Source organism: Carassius carassius, chromosome 26 (genome assembly GCF_963082965.1).
Source record: "Carassius carassius chromosome 26, fCarCar2.1, whole genome shotgun sequence".
NCBI lineage: Eukaryota > Metazoa > Chordata > Actinopteri > Cypriniformes > Cyprinidae > Carassius > Carassius carassius.
The window spans coordinates 2,884,449-2,905,355 of NC_081780.1; the positions used below are offsets into that span (position 1 = coordinate 2,884,449).

Genomic DNA, 20,907 nt, shown 5'->3' on the forward strand with positions numbered 1-20,907 from the left:
TATACCAAATACTTTGACAAATCAATATATACTTAATACACTTCTGCTAATGCAAGGTTTTGTGTTTGTATTTTTTTCCACACCAAGCCACGCCCTTCCATAAGCCCCTCCCCCACGACAAAGCCCCGCCCCCAAAATCTCACTCTAAGATGAGCTCAAAAGTTGGCAGCCCCGAGAGGTGTTCCCACACGGTGACGTCACCGCAGCATCGAAGTGACCTATGAAAGGGAACTGCTTTATAATTATCAAATATTTATCGATTGCGATTTATAAGGCTACAGCTGTCTAATAACCAATTTTAAAAGCATTTAAAAGACTTTTTCTACGTTATAAGTAAACTAAACGCGACCTGTATGCTACTATAGAGAAGGCTTAGCTCATAGTTATTTCTTAGCTCATGCTAACGTTGCCTGGTAACCTTTCCGTAGCGTCTGGTCACGTAACTCATGAAATATTCAAAAGCCACGCCCTCGCGACTAACGATCGCTACCAAAGCCCGCTCTGAGCCCGTAGCCCAATCAGCTACGGCTACTTATCGCACGCTACGGCGCGTCATTAATATTCATAAGCTTTACGCCGTAGTAGGATTTGTAAGTTCGCCGCGTCTCACTGTCATGCGCAACGGTGGCACTGCCATGTTGGATCGAAAGCTCGGTGCACAGGAGTTCAGATGAAAGTTTAGAGTCTCAAGACGACATTGGATAACCAAACGAGGATCGCGTTTTACTTCTAGGACACAAGACCTCTCTTAACCCACCCCCGGCCGAGACACACAGGTCTGATTATGACAGCCTCCGGTGATTAGAGATCAGTGAACACATATTTTCTGTTAAACACTTCCTGATCACAAGTTCACACCGTCGGATTGTCAAAAATGAGCGGTCCTCCTTCAATTAAGAGGCCTGCGAACAATATTGGCTCCATTCTTCTCACTCCTCAAGAAAACGAAGTGCTCTTCAACCATCTGGACAAGAAATGCACCGTAAGTTCTCACGCATTTACTTGATTTCTTTGTCAGGTAGTGTTCAATCACGCTGCGGGATATTATCGACTCGATACGGTGTTACTAATGAATGTGACACTTGGATAATCAATTTACAGAATATAGACACACACTGTATCCAGTTGACAAATCATCAAAGTTTAACACGCGCATCTGTCTAACAACGTGTTTCTTTATCAAGAATGATTTCAAAGTTTCAGGTGTGACACTTTTCGAAGCAAATATGATGACCTCCTTCTTGAAACATAATGACAGCTATACATGTTTGCGTATCAAGCCATATAAATGAGTCGTGTGGCTTTGCATCAATAGTTCATCTTATTTAATTAAAGACAGGTGAACTTGATCAGGTGTTTTAATCATATTGGCACATGCATTTGCGTTCCTCTCACAGCGTGATTTATTTACAGATGAATCCTGTCACCTGACAGCGCCTCATTAAACTCTTCCTCCTCCTCTGACCTCTCGGATTCACAGAAAATAGCCCTGGTTTCCAATACGAGACACTGACCTTGTAATTTCCAAATCTATTTCATGTGCAATCATAGTAAACCAGGTTTTCATAACTAAAAATGTGAATCTATTAATATTTTTCAATAAATATTGTGTAAAATTAGATAAATGTGCATAAAATTGCACTATTTAAGCCATTAAGGCAATGCTAAAGGTTTTTTTATTCATTTATTTATTTTTTCTCATTTGCTCCTACCAATCTTGAATATTTGGCTACATTCGTGACAGTGTAACCAGACATTCAAGATTGGTAGGAGCCACTGAAAAGAAAAAAAAAAAACATTGAGCATTGGCTGAAATGGCTTAATTTTTATGCACATTTATCTAGTTATACACACATTTACTGTATAATATTAGCATGTTTTAGAATTAACTCTAGGCAAAATGTCCACCTTGGTAACATTAGTTAACAATCTCAAAATAACTATACACTATGCAAAATAATCAGCCCTGATAATTTATATGTTAATGTGTCAAAGATGAGACGTCCCATTTGGGTGTCTTCATCAAATGAAATTACCAAAGTGATTTTATATACATAAAAACATATTAAATGCAAGCAAAGTTTCTGCTGTCATGTTTCAAATAACTTCTATGAAAATGTGTGAAAAAAAATGTTCCACTGTCATTCAGCTTAACATATTTAAAGAAAAAACATACATAAATAAATGGGAAAAAAATCTAATAATTTAACATTCTGACAATTTTACTTATTAAAATATTAAGTTAAAAAAGTAACAATACATTTTATTGTATTTTAAATTATTAAAAATAATAATGAATAATACTAATGAAAATAAAAATAAACAGGACACATCATGTATAATGTATGCTATATTAAACTTAATTATTTTGATGCTTAAAAACTGTTTGACCCTTATTCATTTCAAGTTGCACCTTATTATTATGCAGCAATAGGTCACTCAAGTTTTTAGTGCACTACAGACACGTTCCCTTATTGTTTTGTTAATCACCAGTTTAATCAGATTTCCCTCGGGCTGATGATACCCTGATTAGACTTCGGTTTCTCTGGGTAATGTTCAGTCCAGGTGTTCGTTTGTACACTGTGTTACTGTCCTGTAAGTGAATGTTGTGTTCTTCAGGTAGCTTCCCTTTTCACACGAGGGCACACTGGTTTCCAAAGAGCCTCGTTTCTCTGTGCGAAACAGGATCTAGGTTTTAGTTGTCGGACTTGTCGCCCAAAACTCATAGTTTCTCTTGCATGACACGAGTCCTTGAATGCCTCTCATTCCTGGCGGCGTTGGTTGATGACGCTGCTTCTCATATGTTTACTATCTCAATGCATCCCAAAGGCTTCGTCACCTTGTGAAATATTTATTTTGCAAGTCTTTTTTTTTATATATATTCAAATGGCGTGTTGTGGCATGATTGTAGTGGGTGTGTTGTCCACATCTCTCTGAGGATTCAGTTCAACTGCTGTGAATCACAGAACCATGAGTTTGTGACTTCAAACTTGTCATTTTCTTGTTAGTATCCTGCCAGTGGGTTTGCTAGTTAGGGAGCTTTAGGTGCATGGAAACACAGTGTTCGTTTTAGACAGAATTGCACATTTGTGAGGATGTGGTCCGGTGGGCCTCAGTGATTTTCTGCTGTTGTTGGCAGTATGTGGTTCTCCTGCATGTGAATATAGGGGTTGGAGAACCAGTCTATCCTCTCAGGTAGTTCCTGCTGGCCGGGTTTCTGTCATTTTTGGTTGTTTGAACTAAGGAAAGCTACTTCTTGTGTGTGTAATGCATGGAGTTTGATAATAGCAAGGTCATGGATTCTTCAGCTTTGACCCTCAATTATCCTCTCTGTGTGAGTTTCCAGATGTACAGTGCGTGGCTGATGACCGAAATAATGATTTTACATGTTTGTAGAAATGTCAGAATCTTCCCATGAAGTTGACTTATAGTGCTAATTACCAAGGAGTAAAGGTGAATTTTTATTTATTTTTTCTTCACTTATTTATTTGGCTTTGGGCTGCTGAGTTTGAGTAATTTTAGATCAGGGTATCTGTCTCCCACTTCGCATTCTGTCAGCTCTGATCTGTCGTATCATAATAAATGTTTTTTGGGGGTTAAGGGTTTTTTGTTGCATAAATAATGAACCCCTCCCTAAAGTATAATGACAGCTATATAAAAAAATATTTATTGAGACTGAATTTATCTGTATAGTCAATTATAATTTATTATTTAATTATTGTAGTACTACTAATCTTTTTTTTTTCTACTTTTTTCTGTTCTTTTTTGCATTTTAGAGTTATAGTAAAATGTAAAGCAATACAAATTTATATGTGGGAATTATGGAGTTGATTTATAATGATGTAGTTATTTAAAAATATTTTATTACAATTTATTTGTATTTTATTTGTTTTATATATAATTTATTTAATTTGATATGTATATGTTTGAAACTCTTCTGCTCACCAAGTCTGCATTTATTTGATCAAAAATAAAATAAAAACAGAAATATTGTTAAAAAGTATTCCAAACTAAATTAACTTTTTTTTTCTGTTTTAATGTATTATAAAATGTCATTATTCCTGTGACTGAATTTTTAGCATCATTACTTCTCACGTTCCTTCAGAACTCATTCTAAAATGCTGATTTGTTGCTCAAGATAAATTTCTTCTTATTAATGTTTCTTAATATTTTTTGTGGATACATTTTTTTTTTATCAAGATTCTTTAATTAAAAAAAAATAAAAGAAATTCAAAAGAGCAGGATTTATTGGAAGTAAGAATATTTTGTAACATTTTAAATGTCTTTAATGTCAATTTAACACCTCCTTGCTGAATAAAAAGTTATTTCTTTCCAAACAATAGCAGCATTCGCAGCAAACAGTGGCTCTTTTCTCTGATGTCATCCGAGTGCATGCATGAGTGTTGAGTACATGTACATTACGTCACCAGATTTCATCCAGAGGGCTGCAGCTAATAATGAGAGATAAGCTGCGAGACAATGTCGCGCACGCTCGGGTTCGGATGGATGCGCCTGACTTTGAGTAATGACTGAAATGAACTGATAATAGACGGCCGCTTCATTCAGCCAATGAGAGTGCAGAAGCCCCTCTCGCTGTGTGTGTGTGTGTGTGTGTGTGTGTGTGTGTGTGAGAGATCCTGCTCCTCTGGCTTTTATCTTGTTGTTAATGGAAGCTTTGAGTGTGTCTATAACTCAAAGGCCAGCACTTCAGTGGGTTGTTCAGACGTGTGGCGTGGCTGCATTCCTGACCGGGATCCTGGCAGGGCCGTCTGGCTTTGCTGGTCCGCTCTCTTATGTAAATCATCTGGCCCATCCTCAGAATGGATGCTGATCGTTCATTCCCGAAAGTGGCTGTTTGGCGAGGACGTCTTCATGCATAGTGCAGCCATTCACTTAAGTGCTGCCCGGAAGTTTGGGATTACATCACATGTCACGAACGCAGTTTTTAGGAGTAGCTTTAACAGTCCTTTGTGGCTCTTCGCTCAATATTGACTGGCTCTTTTGTTCTGATTCCTTGCAGCTGGTTCATCTCAGGTCAGACGGTTGATTTGTCAACTCAGCCGTTTAATTAGATGCATGCGTTGTTTCAACTCGGGTGTATCCTTGTTTTTCCTCAAAGGCCACATATTGTGGAAAGTAGGATTTTGACCTTCGCTTTTTACTGTCTGTCCAGACCTTTTTATTAAAACTAAACCACAAAAACAGGGGCATTCTATGGAAGCTTATTTCCATCATGAAAAAAATTCAATAAAAGATCATTGCAACTTTAATTTTTTCTCTGAATTCTGTAATTCTAAGTTTGTTACTCAATTCTCACAATTCTGAGAAGAAAAGTCACAATTGTGAAAGCAATTACCTTTTTTTTTGTTTTGTTTTATTACTGTTATTCCATTTTAAAAAAGCCATTGCTTGTAGACTTTGTAGAATTTGGTCCTTTTGTATTACATATGCACGCTGGATTTAATTCTCTCATTCTGTGTAATATTGAAAATGATCTATGATTATATAGCTGTGCTTTTTCGCCAAGAGGTTCGTCTGTGGTCACAATGTGCATAATGCGGCGTGTTCCTCTTGATTAGTTTGAGAGCGTGTCTCATTCACTGGCGTTGTGACCGGCAGCTTCGTGAGGAGACTGTGAAGGTGTTTGCTCTGTGAATATGATAATGTCCTCTACAGAGTGACCGCTGTAATGTCCAGAGCTGTTGAACGCCACAGTTTGTGGCATTCTCAAGGCATTAATAAAGCTTTCTTTATAATTGACCACTTTACAGCACATGCACCAATTAGGCAAAGATTACCAATGTTTGGTTTTGGACATGCATCATGTGAAATCATACCTAAGCAGCATCTATTTTCACAGTAGGTTCATGTGACCTACATAAGCAGCTGCAGCATGCAGTTTGACTGGCAGATTTGTTTGAATTCTGCCGTTTCTTTTCTGTTTCTGCAGAGTTTGTGTTCAGCCGTGGTGCAGGTCTATGGAGCAGACAGAAACTCGTCGTGGGTGAAGAAGTGCTGTGGGGTGGCCAGTGTGGTGAAAGACAGCGCTCAGAGATCTTACTTTATCAAGGTGTTTGACATGAAGGTAAGTCAACGGACACATCTGTGCACTTTTCATTGAGCCAAACATGGTTTAGCACAATAACATCAACTTTTATTAAGAATATAGCAGCTATATTCATGTATGTTTTATTTTTATATAATTTTTTTCTATTCAAATGTATTTTATGATATTTATTTTGTTAAAAAAATAAATACATCCTTTAGTATTTTAATGTTAATAATTTATATATTGTACTTAAAATCATTTATGTTATTCATATATTGTTTAATTTGTTCATAAAATAAATATAAGTGAACTAAATTTGGTCATAGGTAAATATAAGGTATTAAATTTGGTTTATTTAGTTTATGAATAACTTTAAGTATCATGCACATTAAAATTTTATTTAGAATTTTTTTTATTAAAAAATGATGATTTACTTAGATTTATTTAGATGTTTTATTTGTATACTATTTTATTCAATCTATGAATAAATTAAAAACTATATGAATACAATCTACGTTAATATAAATAAAATATTTTTTATTAGTTTTGTTAAGTAAAGAGTTTCTTTTTCTGCTTTGACAGGACGGAAGACAGTTGTTTGATCAAGAGCTCTACAACAACTTTTCATTCAACTGCTCCCGGCCATACTTTATCACATTTGCAGGAGATGTAAGTATGCAGATCTTGTGCCTACATGCCCTTTGTGTTTTTTAAGCTATAATGCTGTATGTTTAGGACACAGAATGATCAAGCTGGAGTTAAAATTAAACTAAACATGAAATTGAATCCAAACTTTTACTCTAAAATGTGATGCATTCAAAATGTCAAATTAGTTGCAAATGACATTTTGTGTTCATTTTTAAAGATTTAAGTTGAAGGGTTTTTCCTGTTTGAATAACTCTTCTAGATGCATCTATGTTTTGATTTATGATTTCTTATCTGTCTGGAGTGTATATAAAGCATCTTTAATGTGTGTTTGTCCTCAGACGTGCCAGATCGGTCTCAATTTTGCCAGTGAGGAGGAAGCCAGGCGATTCAAGACTTCGGTCAATGAAATTCTGAATAAAAGAGGGAGGAAAACGGGTAAGTGCAACAGCATATCAGCTTGTTTCTGTCCTTCACTTCATAACAGAGCTGGGTCTCTATGTATTCTGCTGGAGAAACAGCATCTGGTTTTCTTCTGACATGATTCAGTCATTCCCTCTTTATCTACTTCTGTCACTCTTTCTTTAACATCCCACTCCCCCAGGATTTCCTTCCTAACTAACTAAGGCTCCTCAGACAGTTTCTGTTTGTGCCACGTCTTGCTCTTTGATGTCTGATTGTGTAGGTCTGCTTCTTATTAACTCTGCTCTTTAACCACTCTTTGTGTTGGCTGACTCTGCAACTTTCCCAGGACAAGAAGAGGATTTTATATTTGATTCTTTTCCCATACATTTCCGACTTAACAAACAGCTTCTGTGATCTTTCCTACAGCACTAGATTGATCTCAAATCTCAGTTTCTTGCTCTCTCACTAATAAACCTCACGTTTAATATTGCGCAGTGGTGAATTCGGTAGTAATGGTTCTCTTTATTGTGTCTTGCAGAAAAAAGACGTGACCCACCTAATGGTAGGTTGTTCACTGGTGAATTACATGAATGTTAATTCTTTCTAGACTAAACTTTAAACATGACTGACAAAGTTTCATTATTATTAATCTACCTACTTTTTATATTTTATTTTTATTTTTATTTAATTTTTTTTACTATGGGCTGAAATATGACCAGGGCATGTCTTCACAGTGGTCATGGTCTTTTAACTGTAAGGCCCCAGGGGGCTGTCAACCAATGCAATTAACATATGTTTACAGTCCATTTCACCAGTTTACCATCCACCCCTAAGGGAAAAAATCCAGCTATACCAGAAAATCTGGCACCTGAGTCACTTCCATCCTATGGACAACAATGCTGAAGCTTTGAAGTAGCATGAGGTTTCCCAAATCAGCCATAGAAAAGCAGATCAACTGAATTTTGACTTCAAATGTCTGCTTTTTTTAACGAAACAAGACTATTTTGGGTGGTGCTGGTGCTGTTAACAATACAAATATTAGACTTTTAGTTTATCTGAAAGGATTTTCTCTGCTAGTTATATGAATGTAGTAGTTAGTCAGTGTTTTTCCTTCTCATGATTTTGTGCCACTTGTGCCTGGTATTGACATCCGTCTCAGGTGATTTAGCGCCCCCTGTCTGCGTGGAGGGTTTCTCATTGGTGTAAAATTATAGTGTGTCCTTATCACACAGTGCTTAGAAGAACCCAGGAGATTTGCTGCAGCTTATTGCTGGCTTTAACGGTTATGTAATATCCAGAGGTTGTGTATAATTTGCTGGGATTAAAAAGAGGCAGGTCTTTATGGTTTGCTGCAGCCTTCAAATCCTGGCAGAGAAAAGCAAAAGCAGCCTGAACCAGACCTGCGTCGTCGTCATTCACATGTGTTCAGAGATGATGTTCTGCACCACTTTTTTGTCCGCACCGACTGATGAGATACTTGATGGGGCTTCGGATTTGGGAGGTTGCCTGGCTCCCCTGCAGTGCCTCGTACTCCCTCAGGACGAGCTGTATGGTCCGTTCTCAGACCCCACGGCTAACCTGCGGCACAGTGAGCGCACCTGTGTGGTGATGGGTAAAATCCTTCTGAACGTGGGTTTAGGGGGTGGAGACATTAGCGGACGCTGTAGCACGTCGTTTTTACTCTCGCCCGCTTACGGTGTCGAGCGCGAGGATGCAGGTAGGTCGTGGCCTGAGATGCTTCAAATAGTTTCTCAGAAGACTTTTAAATGGTTGGACGAGGTGCTTTATTGGCCGGTTTAGTCTTGATGCAGTTTCTTGTGTTCTGTGTATTTGAAAAGTGTTTGATTTATGGAAGCCTGTTTCTGCCATGGAAGAAAAAAGTTTTAAAAACAATTGCACATTTTTTATCTCTCAATTTGCACTAATATATAAACTCAGAATTCATACGTTCTTTATCACAATTCTTACTTTTCTTCTGAATTCTCAGTTTAAATTTCGCATTTCTGCTGTTTTTCTTTTTTAAATCTCGTAATCTCCCAGTTCCCCAAATTTGGAGTTTACATCATATAAATCTGAGGTTAAATCTGTTTTTTTTTTTGTTTTTTTTTTTTTTCTTTTTTAATTCTGAGTTTAAATCTTGCAAGTGACTTTTTTTTCCTCCGAATTTTGAGTTTACATCCCATAATTCAGACTTTTTTCTATGAAGTATGAGATTAAATCTGTTTTTGTCCTACAAATTGAGTTAAAATCTTGTAATTGAGTTGTAGTTTTTTTTCCGAATTCAGTTTAAATCTCGCAATTCTTACTTTTTTCCATACAAATTCTGAGTTTAAATCTCTTTTTTCTTTCAAATTTTGAGTTTACATATTGTAATTCTTCCTTTTTTTCTATGAAGTATGAGGTTAAATCTGTTTTTCCCCCAACTCTTGCAAGTGACTTTTACTCTGTGAATTGAGTTTACATCTCAATTCTGAGGTTTTGTTGCCAAATTCAGAGTTTACATCTCAGAATTCTGAGATTTTTTTTTTTACGAATTCAGTTTAAATCTTGCAGTTCTGACTTTTTTTTCTTTTGCGAATCATGAGTTTAAATTTTGCAATTTACTTTTTTTCTCCAAAATTTTAGCTTACATCTCAGAATTCTGGCTTTTTTCTTATTTTGCGGGTTTTTTTCTTCTTCTTTTTTTCCTCAATTGCAAGAATTAGGAGATATAAACTTATGAACTGTGTGCTGTTTATATATACAGTATACATACACACCATGTCAGAAACAAGCTTCCAAATTGTTTTATCGTATCAATTAATGCATAATTTATGAAATGAGTTTGATTGTGACAGTTTCAGGACCATCAGCACCTTCAGGACCTCCAGCACCTTCAGGACCTCCAGGACCTTCAGGACCAATACTTCCAATGGCAACGGTGGACATAAAGAACCCTGAAATCATCAACCAGCGTTATCCAAATAACACTCAAATGAACAACTTTAACATCCACAGCAACTTCAACAGAAAAGACAAAGGCAAAGGCAAGAACAACAAGAAGAAGAAACTATCCAAAAATGAAATCGGCACCCCAAGCAATTTCCAGTAAGTTTGCTTTTATGTTCAGAGCGACTTGGTTTCACGTTTCCCTTTCTAGCACCGTTGGCTTTGACCAGGTACTGCATACACTTCAATATGCACTAAACACTAAAGCTGCTATATCAAATCACAGTTCCTGTTAGATTCCTGGACGTTCGCTTAGTATGTTGTGATGCAAAGTAAAATCAGATGGACACTTGTTTTTAATCTCATGTAATGTATCCCAGACGTAGATCAACTGGCCGTTGTATTCCTGGAATCATGTTAAAGTCAGATGAGATTTCCTTAAACCTGTTTATTGATGTACTTTAATCTGTTTTATTATTATTTGCTCCATGCATTTACAGTTTCTAAGCCGTTTGCTTCATATTTCTTTATTAAGATGTTTTTTTTTTTTTTTTTTTTCAGGCATGTAGCGCATGTCGGCTGGGATCCCAACACAGGCTTTGATGTGAGTATTTTTGCCACTGCATGTTTACATTTAATGCATGTCCACTTTATTTACATGTTTTCAGCTTTTTCCAGTTCAGAGGTCACATCAGGATATGATTCACAATTCCAAGTCATCTCTTACACAATGTAATTGAAGGGGCTGTTTCTTTATAATCCAAAACAATCATTCTCCCAAAAACAAGGATCATATTTCACGCGTTGTGCTGGGAGTGTGTATTGGATCTGTTGCTCCAGTTTCTAATTTGAACTCCCCTGAATGAGAGATTACATAAAGGGGATTTATTAGGGGTTATGGTGTGATTGCTCTGGTAGGATGTCTGCCGGAGCAATTTTTCATTATCAGAGGAAAGAATTATTAAGCCAAAAGCTATGCGGCACATTCATCTGTTTCTGCGGTTTAAGAGTATTCTAAAATATTGTGGCCACCAAAAGTCTTAAATGTTATGTTTTGAAAGATGTCTGAATCTCATTGCATTTATATAATACATGATCAAACTGAGTGGCATTTATTCAGCATAAGAACATTTTTTTTTTTTTTTGTAAAAATAAATGTATTAGATTTTCAGTGATTTAAAAAATGGATATATTTGGTTATTTCTGGGAATACACTGGAATACACTGTTGCTGCAAAAGCATGGAACATTAAATATGAGAAATACTGCAACAGAAGCAGCAGAAGTGATGGATCCAGATTCTGTTCTCTCACGTTTAGACTTTTGTTTGTCTTTCCTCAGTTGAATAATTTGGACCCAGAACTAAAGAGCCTGTTTGACATGTGTGGCATTTCTGATGCCCAGCTCAAAGACAAAGAGACGTCTAAAGACATCTATGAATTCATTGAGCAGAGAGGAGGAGTAGAGGCTGTCAAAAACGAACTTCGACGACAAGGTGAGTCCAAGAGTTTGCGTGCAATTATAGGGTGTTTGAAAGCTCAAAGTATTAGAACTGAGCTAAGCAGACCTTATCTTACAGTATTTTGTACTATAATGAAGTAATGTTTAAATAATTTGCCCTTCAGGACCCCTGAGGTATTGTGGTAGGTTTCTTTCACCCTTTTGCATGAGTCTGCAGTGATAAAATGAACCAACAATCAAATGGGCACTGCAGTGGCCCAATCAGAAGCCTTGCATCCATTACTAAAAGTCTGCTGTGGGCTGATGTTGTGTGTGTGTCTTTATGGTTCATATTTGTAGCACCTCAAGTCCAAACCAGAGTTGGAGTTAAGACTAGACCTCCAGATCCACACTGATCCCTATTTGTTCAAGACAGGCTGAATTGAAAATAAATTGAAAATAAGCCTCTTCATTGAGAAGTCAGTTTACAAGATCAACACTCCAGCTCTGCTCAGATGTTGGAAGAACATCTCTTATGTTTTACTCACGGCTCACATCTGAGATTTTCTCAGTCTAAAACTGATTCAGAGTCAGTATTTGAATAAGCACTGGTTTGCTGGAATAAGTTCAGCTGTGAATGAACACAGTGCATCCTTCGTGAATCTGCTACAGCTGCATGCTTGCTCCATCCAGTGACCAATTCAAGAACCCTGGCGTGAAACTTTTATTTCTAAGTTGGGTTTGACTTTGAAGTGATTGCCTGCATTAGTGAGTTGTTGGACAAGGAAAGGTATGGGCAAGAAATATGGCAAAAATCAATCACTGTAACTCAAGTACAAACAAGTAACTGTAATACAAGTAAACAAAATAAGTTTTTAGTTTTTTATAAAAAAAATCTTATTTTTGATCAAGGACGCATTCAATTGATCAAAAGTGACCAAAAGTGAACGTTTTTAACTTTCTGCTCCATCTTTCTATAGCACCTCCACCTCCACCATCCAGAGGACCACCACCTCCTCAAAACTCGGCTCCTCCTCCCCCACCTCCCTCCAGAGGCCGAGGAGCGCCTCCACCGCCACCATCCAGAGGGCCCACCTCCGCTCCTCCACCACCTCCACCCTTCCGACCAGGTATGAGTGCACCTCCACCTCCTCCCCCCAGCAGAGGGCCTGGGTTGGCTCCCCCGCCACCTCCTACACCCCAACCTGCCTCCATGTCTCCTCCGGCCCCTCCACCTCCTCCTCCTCCTTCAGTGGGCGGAGCACCACCACCGCCGCCTCCTCCAGGACCCCCTCCTCTCGCACCTCTTCCGCTACAGGACGGGGATTTAGGGGAGGCGCCGGGGGGTAAATCTGCACTCCTGAACCAAATTCGAGAAGGGGCGCAGCTGAAGAAAGTGGACCAAAACAACAAGCCGCCCGCGTCTGGTGGTGGCCGTGACTCACTCTTAGACCAAATACGACAGGGCATTCAGCTTAAGAATGTAAGTACAGTGCTTTTATTTTTAAACTAATGACAGAAAATGTTTGGGAGGGGAAATAGTGTTGTGATGGATAATCATCATATCAAGAATACAAATCCCTAAATCAAACAGTTTCTGACACAGTTGTCCATACATTTTTTATATGCATGTATGAAGACTACTTTTGAAGCTACTTTTGTTTGGGGTCAGTAAGGTTTTTTTTATTTATTTAATGAATACTTTTATGCATTCAATAGATCAAAAGTGACAGTTAAAATGCTACAAAAGATTCTAATTTTGAATAAATGCTGTTTTTTCACAGTTTTCACAAAAATATAAAGTAACACAACTTGTTCACCTCTTCAAACATTTATAAGAATATTATTTCTTAAGAAATAATAAGAAATGTTGAGCAGCAAATCCTCATATTAGATTTCTAAAGGATCATGTGACAATGAAGACTGCAGTAATGATGCTGATAATTCAGCTGAATCTGCTCAATTTTTAAGTATTTAAAAAAAAAAATTTTTTTAATTTGTAATAATTCACAATATTACAGTTTTTACTGTATTTTCAATTAAACAAACTCAGCCTTGGTGAACAGAAGAGATGTTTTTTTTAAATTAATCTACTGAGCCCAAACTTTTGAACACTAGTATAGTAACTAGAAATAATTGAATTATTAAATAAAATGATCATGTCCATACCTTTTCAGGTACAGGACACTACAGACCCGACTCAACCCACTGCTGCCCCCTCACCTGGGATCGTGGGGGCGCTGATGGAGGTCATGCAGAAGAGGAGCAAAGCGATCCACTCTTCAGGTATGTGCCGAGTGCCGACACAAGCTTTACGACAATTACATAAAGCTTTTAGGATTGTAATAGATGTTTTACTTGATTAAAAAGCAGAAAACTTAACATTCAATCCTTGGTTTTGTAGATGATGATGATGATGACGTAGAAGATTTTGAGGATGAAGATGAGTGGGATGAATGATGACCAGGGCTGGCCAAAAGAATTAAGGCACTACATTGCTCTTGACATGCTAAATCTTATAAAGTTGTAATGTAAATGGACGACCGATTTGCTGTACATTTCTGTTGCCTTTATGCTTTTTTTGTATTAATCTGTGCAATACCTCATTTAATCTGTGAAGGTTTGTCATGCATCTCCTGTAAAGGTTTTATTTCCCTCTCCTGGTTTCATGTGCAATTTTACATCAAGTTGTCTTGAATTGTAGAGTTGAATGTTTTTGGGTCTTTTGATTATTTTTATTTTTCTTTGTCATTCTTTAAATGAACGTCGACTCTAAAGAACAAGATGTGCGAGTCTTAAAATGACTCGAAGCAAGAACACTATTTTCATACTTTTCTCTTACCTTTTCTTATTCAGAAAATAGTTTAGTGCTGTTATTTTCTTAAAAAACATATTTAGCCCCATTGCTGATTTGTACATTTGCTCCGAGTTTGAGTCGGTTTCTATTTTTGCACGGATCAAAAAGAAAAAAGTGGGGAAACGGCGCAATACGGCGGTTATGTTTACACATTGTGTGCTATAGCTACTATGTCAGGACTCTCCTTAACATTAGATGTGAGAAACACTACAGTTAATAGAAATAACCCTATTTGCATATGCTAGTTTGCATTTTACTGGCATTACAACAAATTTCATGGGCACTAGTTTTTTGGTTTTCTGTTGGTCAGCTACGGTTTATGTCAAAAGTTAATGTTTATGTGTGCCATTGAGAGAAAAAAAACAAGAATCCTGAAATGGACTTTTGTGCATTCTCAATGTTTAACTAATAACTCACTGTGATGCATATACTTTTCACTGTTTTTAACAGTGTTATAGAGCAATTCTAATATGTTTTCCAGTTTTTATCCTTTGTTCAACCAGGGTTGCTTTGCATTGAGACTTGAAACCTTTGAAATGAGGTTGAAAAAAATTATTAAAATCGTACACTCAAATAAATGTTAATATTTACAGAACCTTTATGCATTTGGTTGTTTTATTTGTTTTACTTGGAGACACCATGTGGTAAATCTAACTAAAACCTTGGAATCCATAACGTTTTCTTGAGTGAATAAATCAAAGTCAGGGTTTCTGTGGGTCTTAACAAGTCTTAATTACCCCTTCCACAAATGAAGGCCTTAAATCAGAGCAGAAATCCTTAATTTCATCAAGTTTTGGCATACAATGTTACATGGACTGCAAGAAAAAAAAAAATCTTCCTCTGTATTTTGTCTTGTTTTCAAGTACAAATATCGAAGCATATTTAAATAAAGATACAATTATTTTACTTCATTCTCCCTTTACAAAACCTGCAGAAACCTTGCCAAGTGCATGTAACCACTGGTCATATAATTAACTAAATACAAAGTTAATACTAGATTATTCTTTTTAAAATCACAGCCTGATATGGTATTACTTTGGTTTAGTTGGACAGTTGATTGCATCTGACATTTTGTTCAAGTTATTTGCAGGCATTAAGCATGCAAATAAACTGAATGATTTCTGTCATATGAAATGATATTGTTTTAGAATGGACCGTCTCATCTTCATGGGTTTTAGTTTTGTTGTTGTTGTTGCAATATTCAGCTAGTGCAAATGTAAGTGGTAAGTGCGATGCATATTGAAGAATTGGAACAAAATGTTTTAAAGAAGTGTTTTAGTTCCATTTCTGTTCTTCGTTCATAACCTGTTTAACAACATGCATTTTGTCATTGTGTCCTCATGTCATCAAAAAATTGCATCCATACTTTAAAAATCGATTGCAGGCTATGATATACATGGGGGAAAAAATGTAAGAAGTTCATAAATGTTGTTCATATAAACCTCTTCTTTGGAAAAAGTATTTGCCTTTCAGATACACTCTTTGCCTGAACACACACTTCTCTGCTGTTCCTGCCACTGCTGCTAAAAACATTTCTCTGTTCTTGGTGAACAGCTGCAAAGTGGATTTAGTCCCCTCCCCGGGGACCTTTTCCAAAATATACAAACATACAGGGTCCGGATTAAATGACTGATATTCATACAACTAATACTCGCTCGTTGCAGCAACGTCATTTTAGCCCGAGCTAGTCTTCTGACCTTTGCAACATACCGTGTGAATTATAGTGACATTTAATAATTTTAAATCAAGTCAAATATTTACATTTATACAGACATGAAGTAGTGTTCACAAGGCAAAGTAGATTTTTCATTTTAAAACATGAAAGTACAACCACAACAACAGCAGAAACTACCACTATTACTAATAGTAATAATAATAATAAAAAAAATAACAATACAGTGCAAATATCCAGGTCATTCCCAAAACGGAAAACCTTGTTGTGTTCGATTAAACAAGGCCCTGTTGTGATCAAGTGGACATTTACAGAATTTAACTGTTGTGCCACTGTCTAGAAACATTTAATGCAAACTCACTATACACCTGAATTAACCAGATATTTTCTGAAGGTTGGTGTGATTCTGAGAAAAGCACACAGTATCTGTATTTACAGATGATACTCTGGAGATGGGTTTCCTGTTCAGACTTACAGCCTGGTTACCGAAGATATTTGGGAACCTCCACCTGCAAAGAATTAAAAGGTCAAATTCACCAATTTTTTCTATTATGAATTAGCATATCATGACCTTCTTATATTTTAATAATGCATTATGTGATCAAAATCACAATCACGACAAGCATTCTTTCAAGCTTGCTTTGTTAACCTATATTAAAGTCTTGTTTACTCAAACGGTTTTCCATTTTCCACAGCACTAGAAAGGCATCTGCCTTATCAAGACATGCAAAATGGTTTCTATTTATAGCAACATTAAGTGTGAGGAATTTGTTGGGTCAGGATGCCTCATCTGAGGGTAATGCTGAATTTTCCACTGCCGCAGTAAACAAACTCTGGATGAGATTTGTTTTCTGTATAATTTCCCCACATCTATTTCTCTATCATAGTGACCACATTCTTTAAAGAATGCATCTACTATAGGTTGATTGCAACTCGTCACGTTACAAGCAGGTGTGGCAACAATGGGAGTTATTTCTGCTTAAAAATAGGACAGATCTTTGTATATTGCATAACTTTCCAATGCCAAGATGCTTTTCACTAAATACCATATGGTTGTGCTTCCACTTTTTAACCTTATCTTGTTAACAAAAAAAAAAAACATTGAAAGTGTGTGGCTCTGTTCCTATACCTAGACAGAGTAAGCTTCTTTTCTTAAATTCTAAGCCAGCATTGCATGTATCTTTTATGAAGAAGGCAGTCTGATAATGCATTGAAAGGCTCAATGGGGAAAAATCCATCCAAGATTGAAGACAGAGTAAGAGAAATGTTATTTATCAACTTTGACTTTCATCATGGATGAAATTTCTCCATCCAAGTTCTCTCAATACTGAAAACTATCGTTAAAAATATACAGTTGACAAATGCTTTGTTTTCTCTTATATGCATGAGCTTAGCTCATGCTAAACCCTTGAAATCAATTGTGATTCCCTTTAGATTTCTGGAGGGCCTAATGTGCCAATCAGACTCACAAAGAATTTCCAATTAAGTGTGTTGATGCTGGTTGGAGCTAAACTGGTAGAACATGCCCCTCTGAGAGCAGGATTGGACACCCCTAGCGTGGGTGCTATTTGTATGATGCAAAACGTTGCTGCCTTTGTGGAGTCTTACAAATCGGTCTTTTGAAGTTCGTTTCAGGTGGGAAGCTGACTAAAAAGGCGGTAGACAGCAAGAAATCTAGCTAGGTTCTGGAACTGAGCTTGTTGATCTTTACCAAAGGTTTTAGACCGTGCTCCTGGAGAGCAACTGTCTTGTAGATTTCAGCTCCAACCCCAATCAAACACACCTGAACTAGCTATTCAGTGTTCAGGGTTACTTTATAATTACAGGCAGGAGTGCTGCACCAGGTTTCAGGTTAGGGCAGGTAAGGAAAATGTACTTTATTTGCGGGGCAGGCTGGGGTGTGCCAAATAATTTCATAAAAGCGATATCCGCAGGTTGGAAAAAACCTGACCCGTGCATCACTAATACTTACCCTTTTGAGTTTTTTGATGCTACTGCCTCTGATGGCGGCCATGAGTTCATCATGAGCACAGCGTAGAGGTGTGGACGGTCTGGAGTTCTCTCTGTCATTGATGGGCCTCAAAGCGTTCTTCAGTTCCTTTAATATGCTGTTAGTCTCTGTTTGCTTTGCAGCCCCCTTTTTGCCCTTTTTGGGTTTAGATTTGGTGGAACTATGCTTCTGTTTCTTGGAAGTCCCCTCTTGCAGTTTGATGACTTCTGCGATCATTCTGGTGGGAGCCTTCTTCTCTGGGACGATGACATTGGGTGGTAGAGGTGGTGGTGGAGAAGGAGGAGGTGGTGGTGGTGGTGGGGGAGGTGGAGGTGGAGGAGCTGGGGGAGCGTTCTTCTTTGCCATGTCAATATGTGGTAACTTTGGAGATGACCATGGTGAACTCAGAGGGGAGCCGTAAGGAGAAGAGGCGGTTGTGCTCTTCTGAAGGGCGACTGTTCTTGGGTTTGTTGGCATTGCTGCACCTCCTTGCTGTTGGCGCAGCTCCTGCATTCTCTTTTGTCTCTGTAGGTCTTGGTTGCGGGTAAGAATGGTCGTCATGCTTATACGAGGGCCTGCAAGGTCGAACTGGTAACCCAACCTTATCAGCGTTGTATTCTCCCTCAATAACTTTACAATCTCCATTTCCACCTGACCTCCACAAATGTGCCTCTGATTGTGAAATCTCATTTCTGTAAGGGTACTGTTTCGTGTGAGGGCTTGCACCAGTGCCAGGATCCCCTTCCCTGTAATAAAGTTGGACTCAATGTTAAGATTTGTGATGTTGCTGTTTTCTCTCAGCATCTTGGCAATGGCAAAAGCCACCTGGTCATCTGCATGTGTGTTTGCAAGGCTAAAGAAACGTATGTGTGTGTTTAAGCGTAAGGCTTCGGCAAATCGGATAAGAGTGTCTTGGGAGATGTTTTCAATGTTGTTGAGGTTGACCTCGGTGGTATCTGGGTCATTGTTGAGGATCTTTTCCAGAACATCGTCCACCACAGTAGGGTTTCCTGACATGCGACTGGGCTCCTGAGCTTGGGCTTTTGGTTCACTCATCAGTGGAGAGTATTGCCTTACAGGCTCTGCCTGTCTCTGATTGGACTGACCTTTGGAAGACCAACACTGCTGAGGATGAGTGGTGCAATCCAGTGTTGGTGCCATTTTAGGACTGTTCTCTTCTTCGTTTTCTTCTTCCTCCTCCTCATCTTCTTCCTCCTCCTCATCTTCTTCCTCCTCCTCTTCTTCTGTTACTGGCTCCTCTGGTTCACTTTCATCTTCTTGGACTTCTTCAACTTCAGAATATATTTGTGTGTCTTTCTCACGTTCTTCAGCTTCGTCTTTTTCATCCTTACATTCTTCAGTGTCACTCTTAGTCATGCATTCCTCCTCTTCCCTGCTGTCTTCATCTTTCTGAAATTGATAAAGTTACTGTTAAAACAATTTAGGTGCAATTGAGATCTGCAATTGAGAAATGAGATCTGGTTTTAACTTCTCATTGCACTTTGAAAGACCCATGGTGTCTCTCCACCTTCAAATCATTCCTTTACCCGGATTATGAAGGTGTGCAAACCATGTATTTTTTTGCCAAAGTTTACCAAATGTATTCTACAATTCAAATTAAAACCTTAAAATATTGCAATTCTTGAGTTTAAATCATTCACTCAGCTTATCATTGGGGCAGCACCTTCAACAATTTGTCCCTATAATTACTTATTCCTAAAGTGTTCATAAAACCACCATAAGAGTACAGTATGTATTAGTAAGGGTACATATTCATTTTCTAAGATACTTATATACAACCTTTAGAGTAAAATAAGACACAAATGTGTCTTTTCATAGGCTACTACCTTATTGATAAGCTGTCATACACATAAAAGTAAAAAAAAAAAAAATTCTGACAGTGTAGGTAATGTTTGAGGCTGTTGATCTCTGACCTGTCTAGGACTTGTGGATCCGATCCTCTCCTCATCCAACAATTTCCGAGTCTCATTTTCCCAGTATTTCATCAGAGCTTCCCTGCTGAATGTTCCAGTGGGAGTCTTAGCTGTCTGATCTCTCTGTCGCAGTCCGATGGGAAGATTGTCGTCTGGGTCAATATCAGCCAGCTCCTTCTCCAGCTCCTGGAGCTCCTCGGCAGTCAGTGAGGCCAACAACTCATCTTCATCCAAATCCTCGTACTTACTCAGTTCTCGCCGATAGCCGAATGTACTCATGGCCTCTCGGTAGTCTTCTCAGAGTCTTAAAGTCTTGGTTTTGTCTCAGTATTTGTGCATCAGATAGGCGTCTGGGATCTATCAAGTGGTGTAAGCTAGAGTGAGTGCTCATCTACCGCGGAGGGCAACTGGAGGGGTTTTAAGAGCAGGATTAGAGAGACGTGGGACAAAGCCCCAGCCCATGATGCCGATGCTTTTTTGGGAGGCAGGAGTCAATCATACAGAGCTACAAAAAGCATGTGAGCTCACAACATGGCCACAGCGAGGCCTGTCAGTGAATGCTGACTGTATTGTTCATGTCCAAAATAAGCAGACACACTCTGAGATGGCTTAGAGAGAAATGGTAATGTCCTTATAATAGCAAGTCATTTTTGCCAGCAAGGTTGTAAATACTTATATTTTGAAGCACTTAAATGAAGAAAAACCTATTTTAAATGTATTTTTACTGGTGTGTTAAATGAAATCACAAGCTGCTGTCTTTATCACTGCACATAACAGCTCACTTTTGCTAAATTGTGCCAAATTGTAAAAATGAAAGGTACAATTTAGTGTTGCTTACATAAATGGTATCCTCAATTAATTTTTTATGTTAAGAATCGGACGACCCATAATACTCTTAGGTGCTTTTAGTTTTTTCATATGTGCCTAAAATACCACATAGAGCTAAAGTAACACGTCACAAGCTAGTGAGGGACAGATTATCCCAAGA

The 20,907-nt window shown here is 37.9% G+C and overlaps 2 protein-coding genes across 2 annotated transcripts; one reads left to right on the forward strand and one right to left on the reverse strand.

Moving 5' to 3' along the window:
- Positions 1-587: 587 nt before the first annotated feature.
- Positions 588-14,918, forward strand: LOC132105502 (actin nucleation-promoting factor WASL-like). Its single transcript, XM_059510654.1, has 11 exons — positions 588-982; positions 5,951-6,085; positions 6,632-6,718; positions 7,036-7,132; positions 7,638-7,661; positions 9,937-10,186; positions 10,589-10,631; positions 11,368-11,521; positions 12,447-12,949; positions 13,644-13,752; positions 13,871-14,918. Exons 1-11 carry the CDS (start codon positions 875-877, stop codon positions 13,924-13,926), a joined length of 1,566 nt encoding a protein of 521 aa, XP_059366637.1. The 5' UTR covers positions 588-874; the 3' UTR covers positions 13,927-14,918.
- A 1,119-nt stretch (positions 14,919-16,037) lies between these two features.
- LOC132105503 (leiomodin-2-like) lies at positions 16,038-20,325 on the reverse strand. The gene is given in 4 exon segments (XM_059510655.1): positions 16,038-16,504; positions 17,968-19,395; positions 19,920-20,213; positions 20,215-20,325. Coding segments are annotated over 4 exon segments (1,845 nt in total). The 5' UTR covers positions 20,311-20,325; the 3' UTR covers positions 16,038-16,477.
- Between the last annotated feature and the right edge of the window lie 582 nt (positions 20,326-20,907).

Coding starts and splice junctions, on each gene's coding strand:
- LOC132105502 (XM_059510654.1), top strand. CDS start 875: ATGAGCGGTCCTCCTTCAATTAAGAGGCCTGCGAACAATATTGGCTCC. Junction 6,086..6,631: donor TCAAGGTGTTTGACATGAAG/GTAAGTCAACGG, acceptor CTGCTTTGACAG/GACGGAAGACAGTTGTTTGA. Junction 13,753..13,870: donor CAAAGCGATCCACTCTTCAG/GTATGTGCCGAG, acceptor TTGGTTTTGTAG/ATGATGATGATGATGACGTA.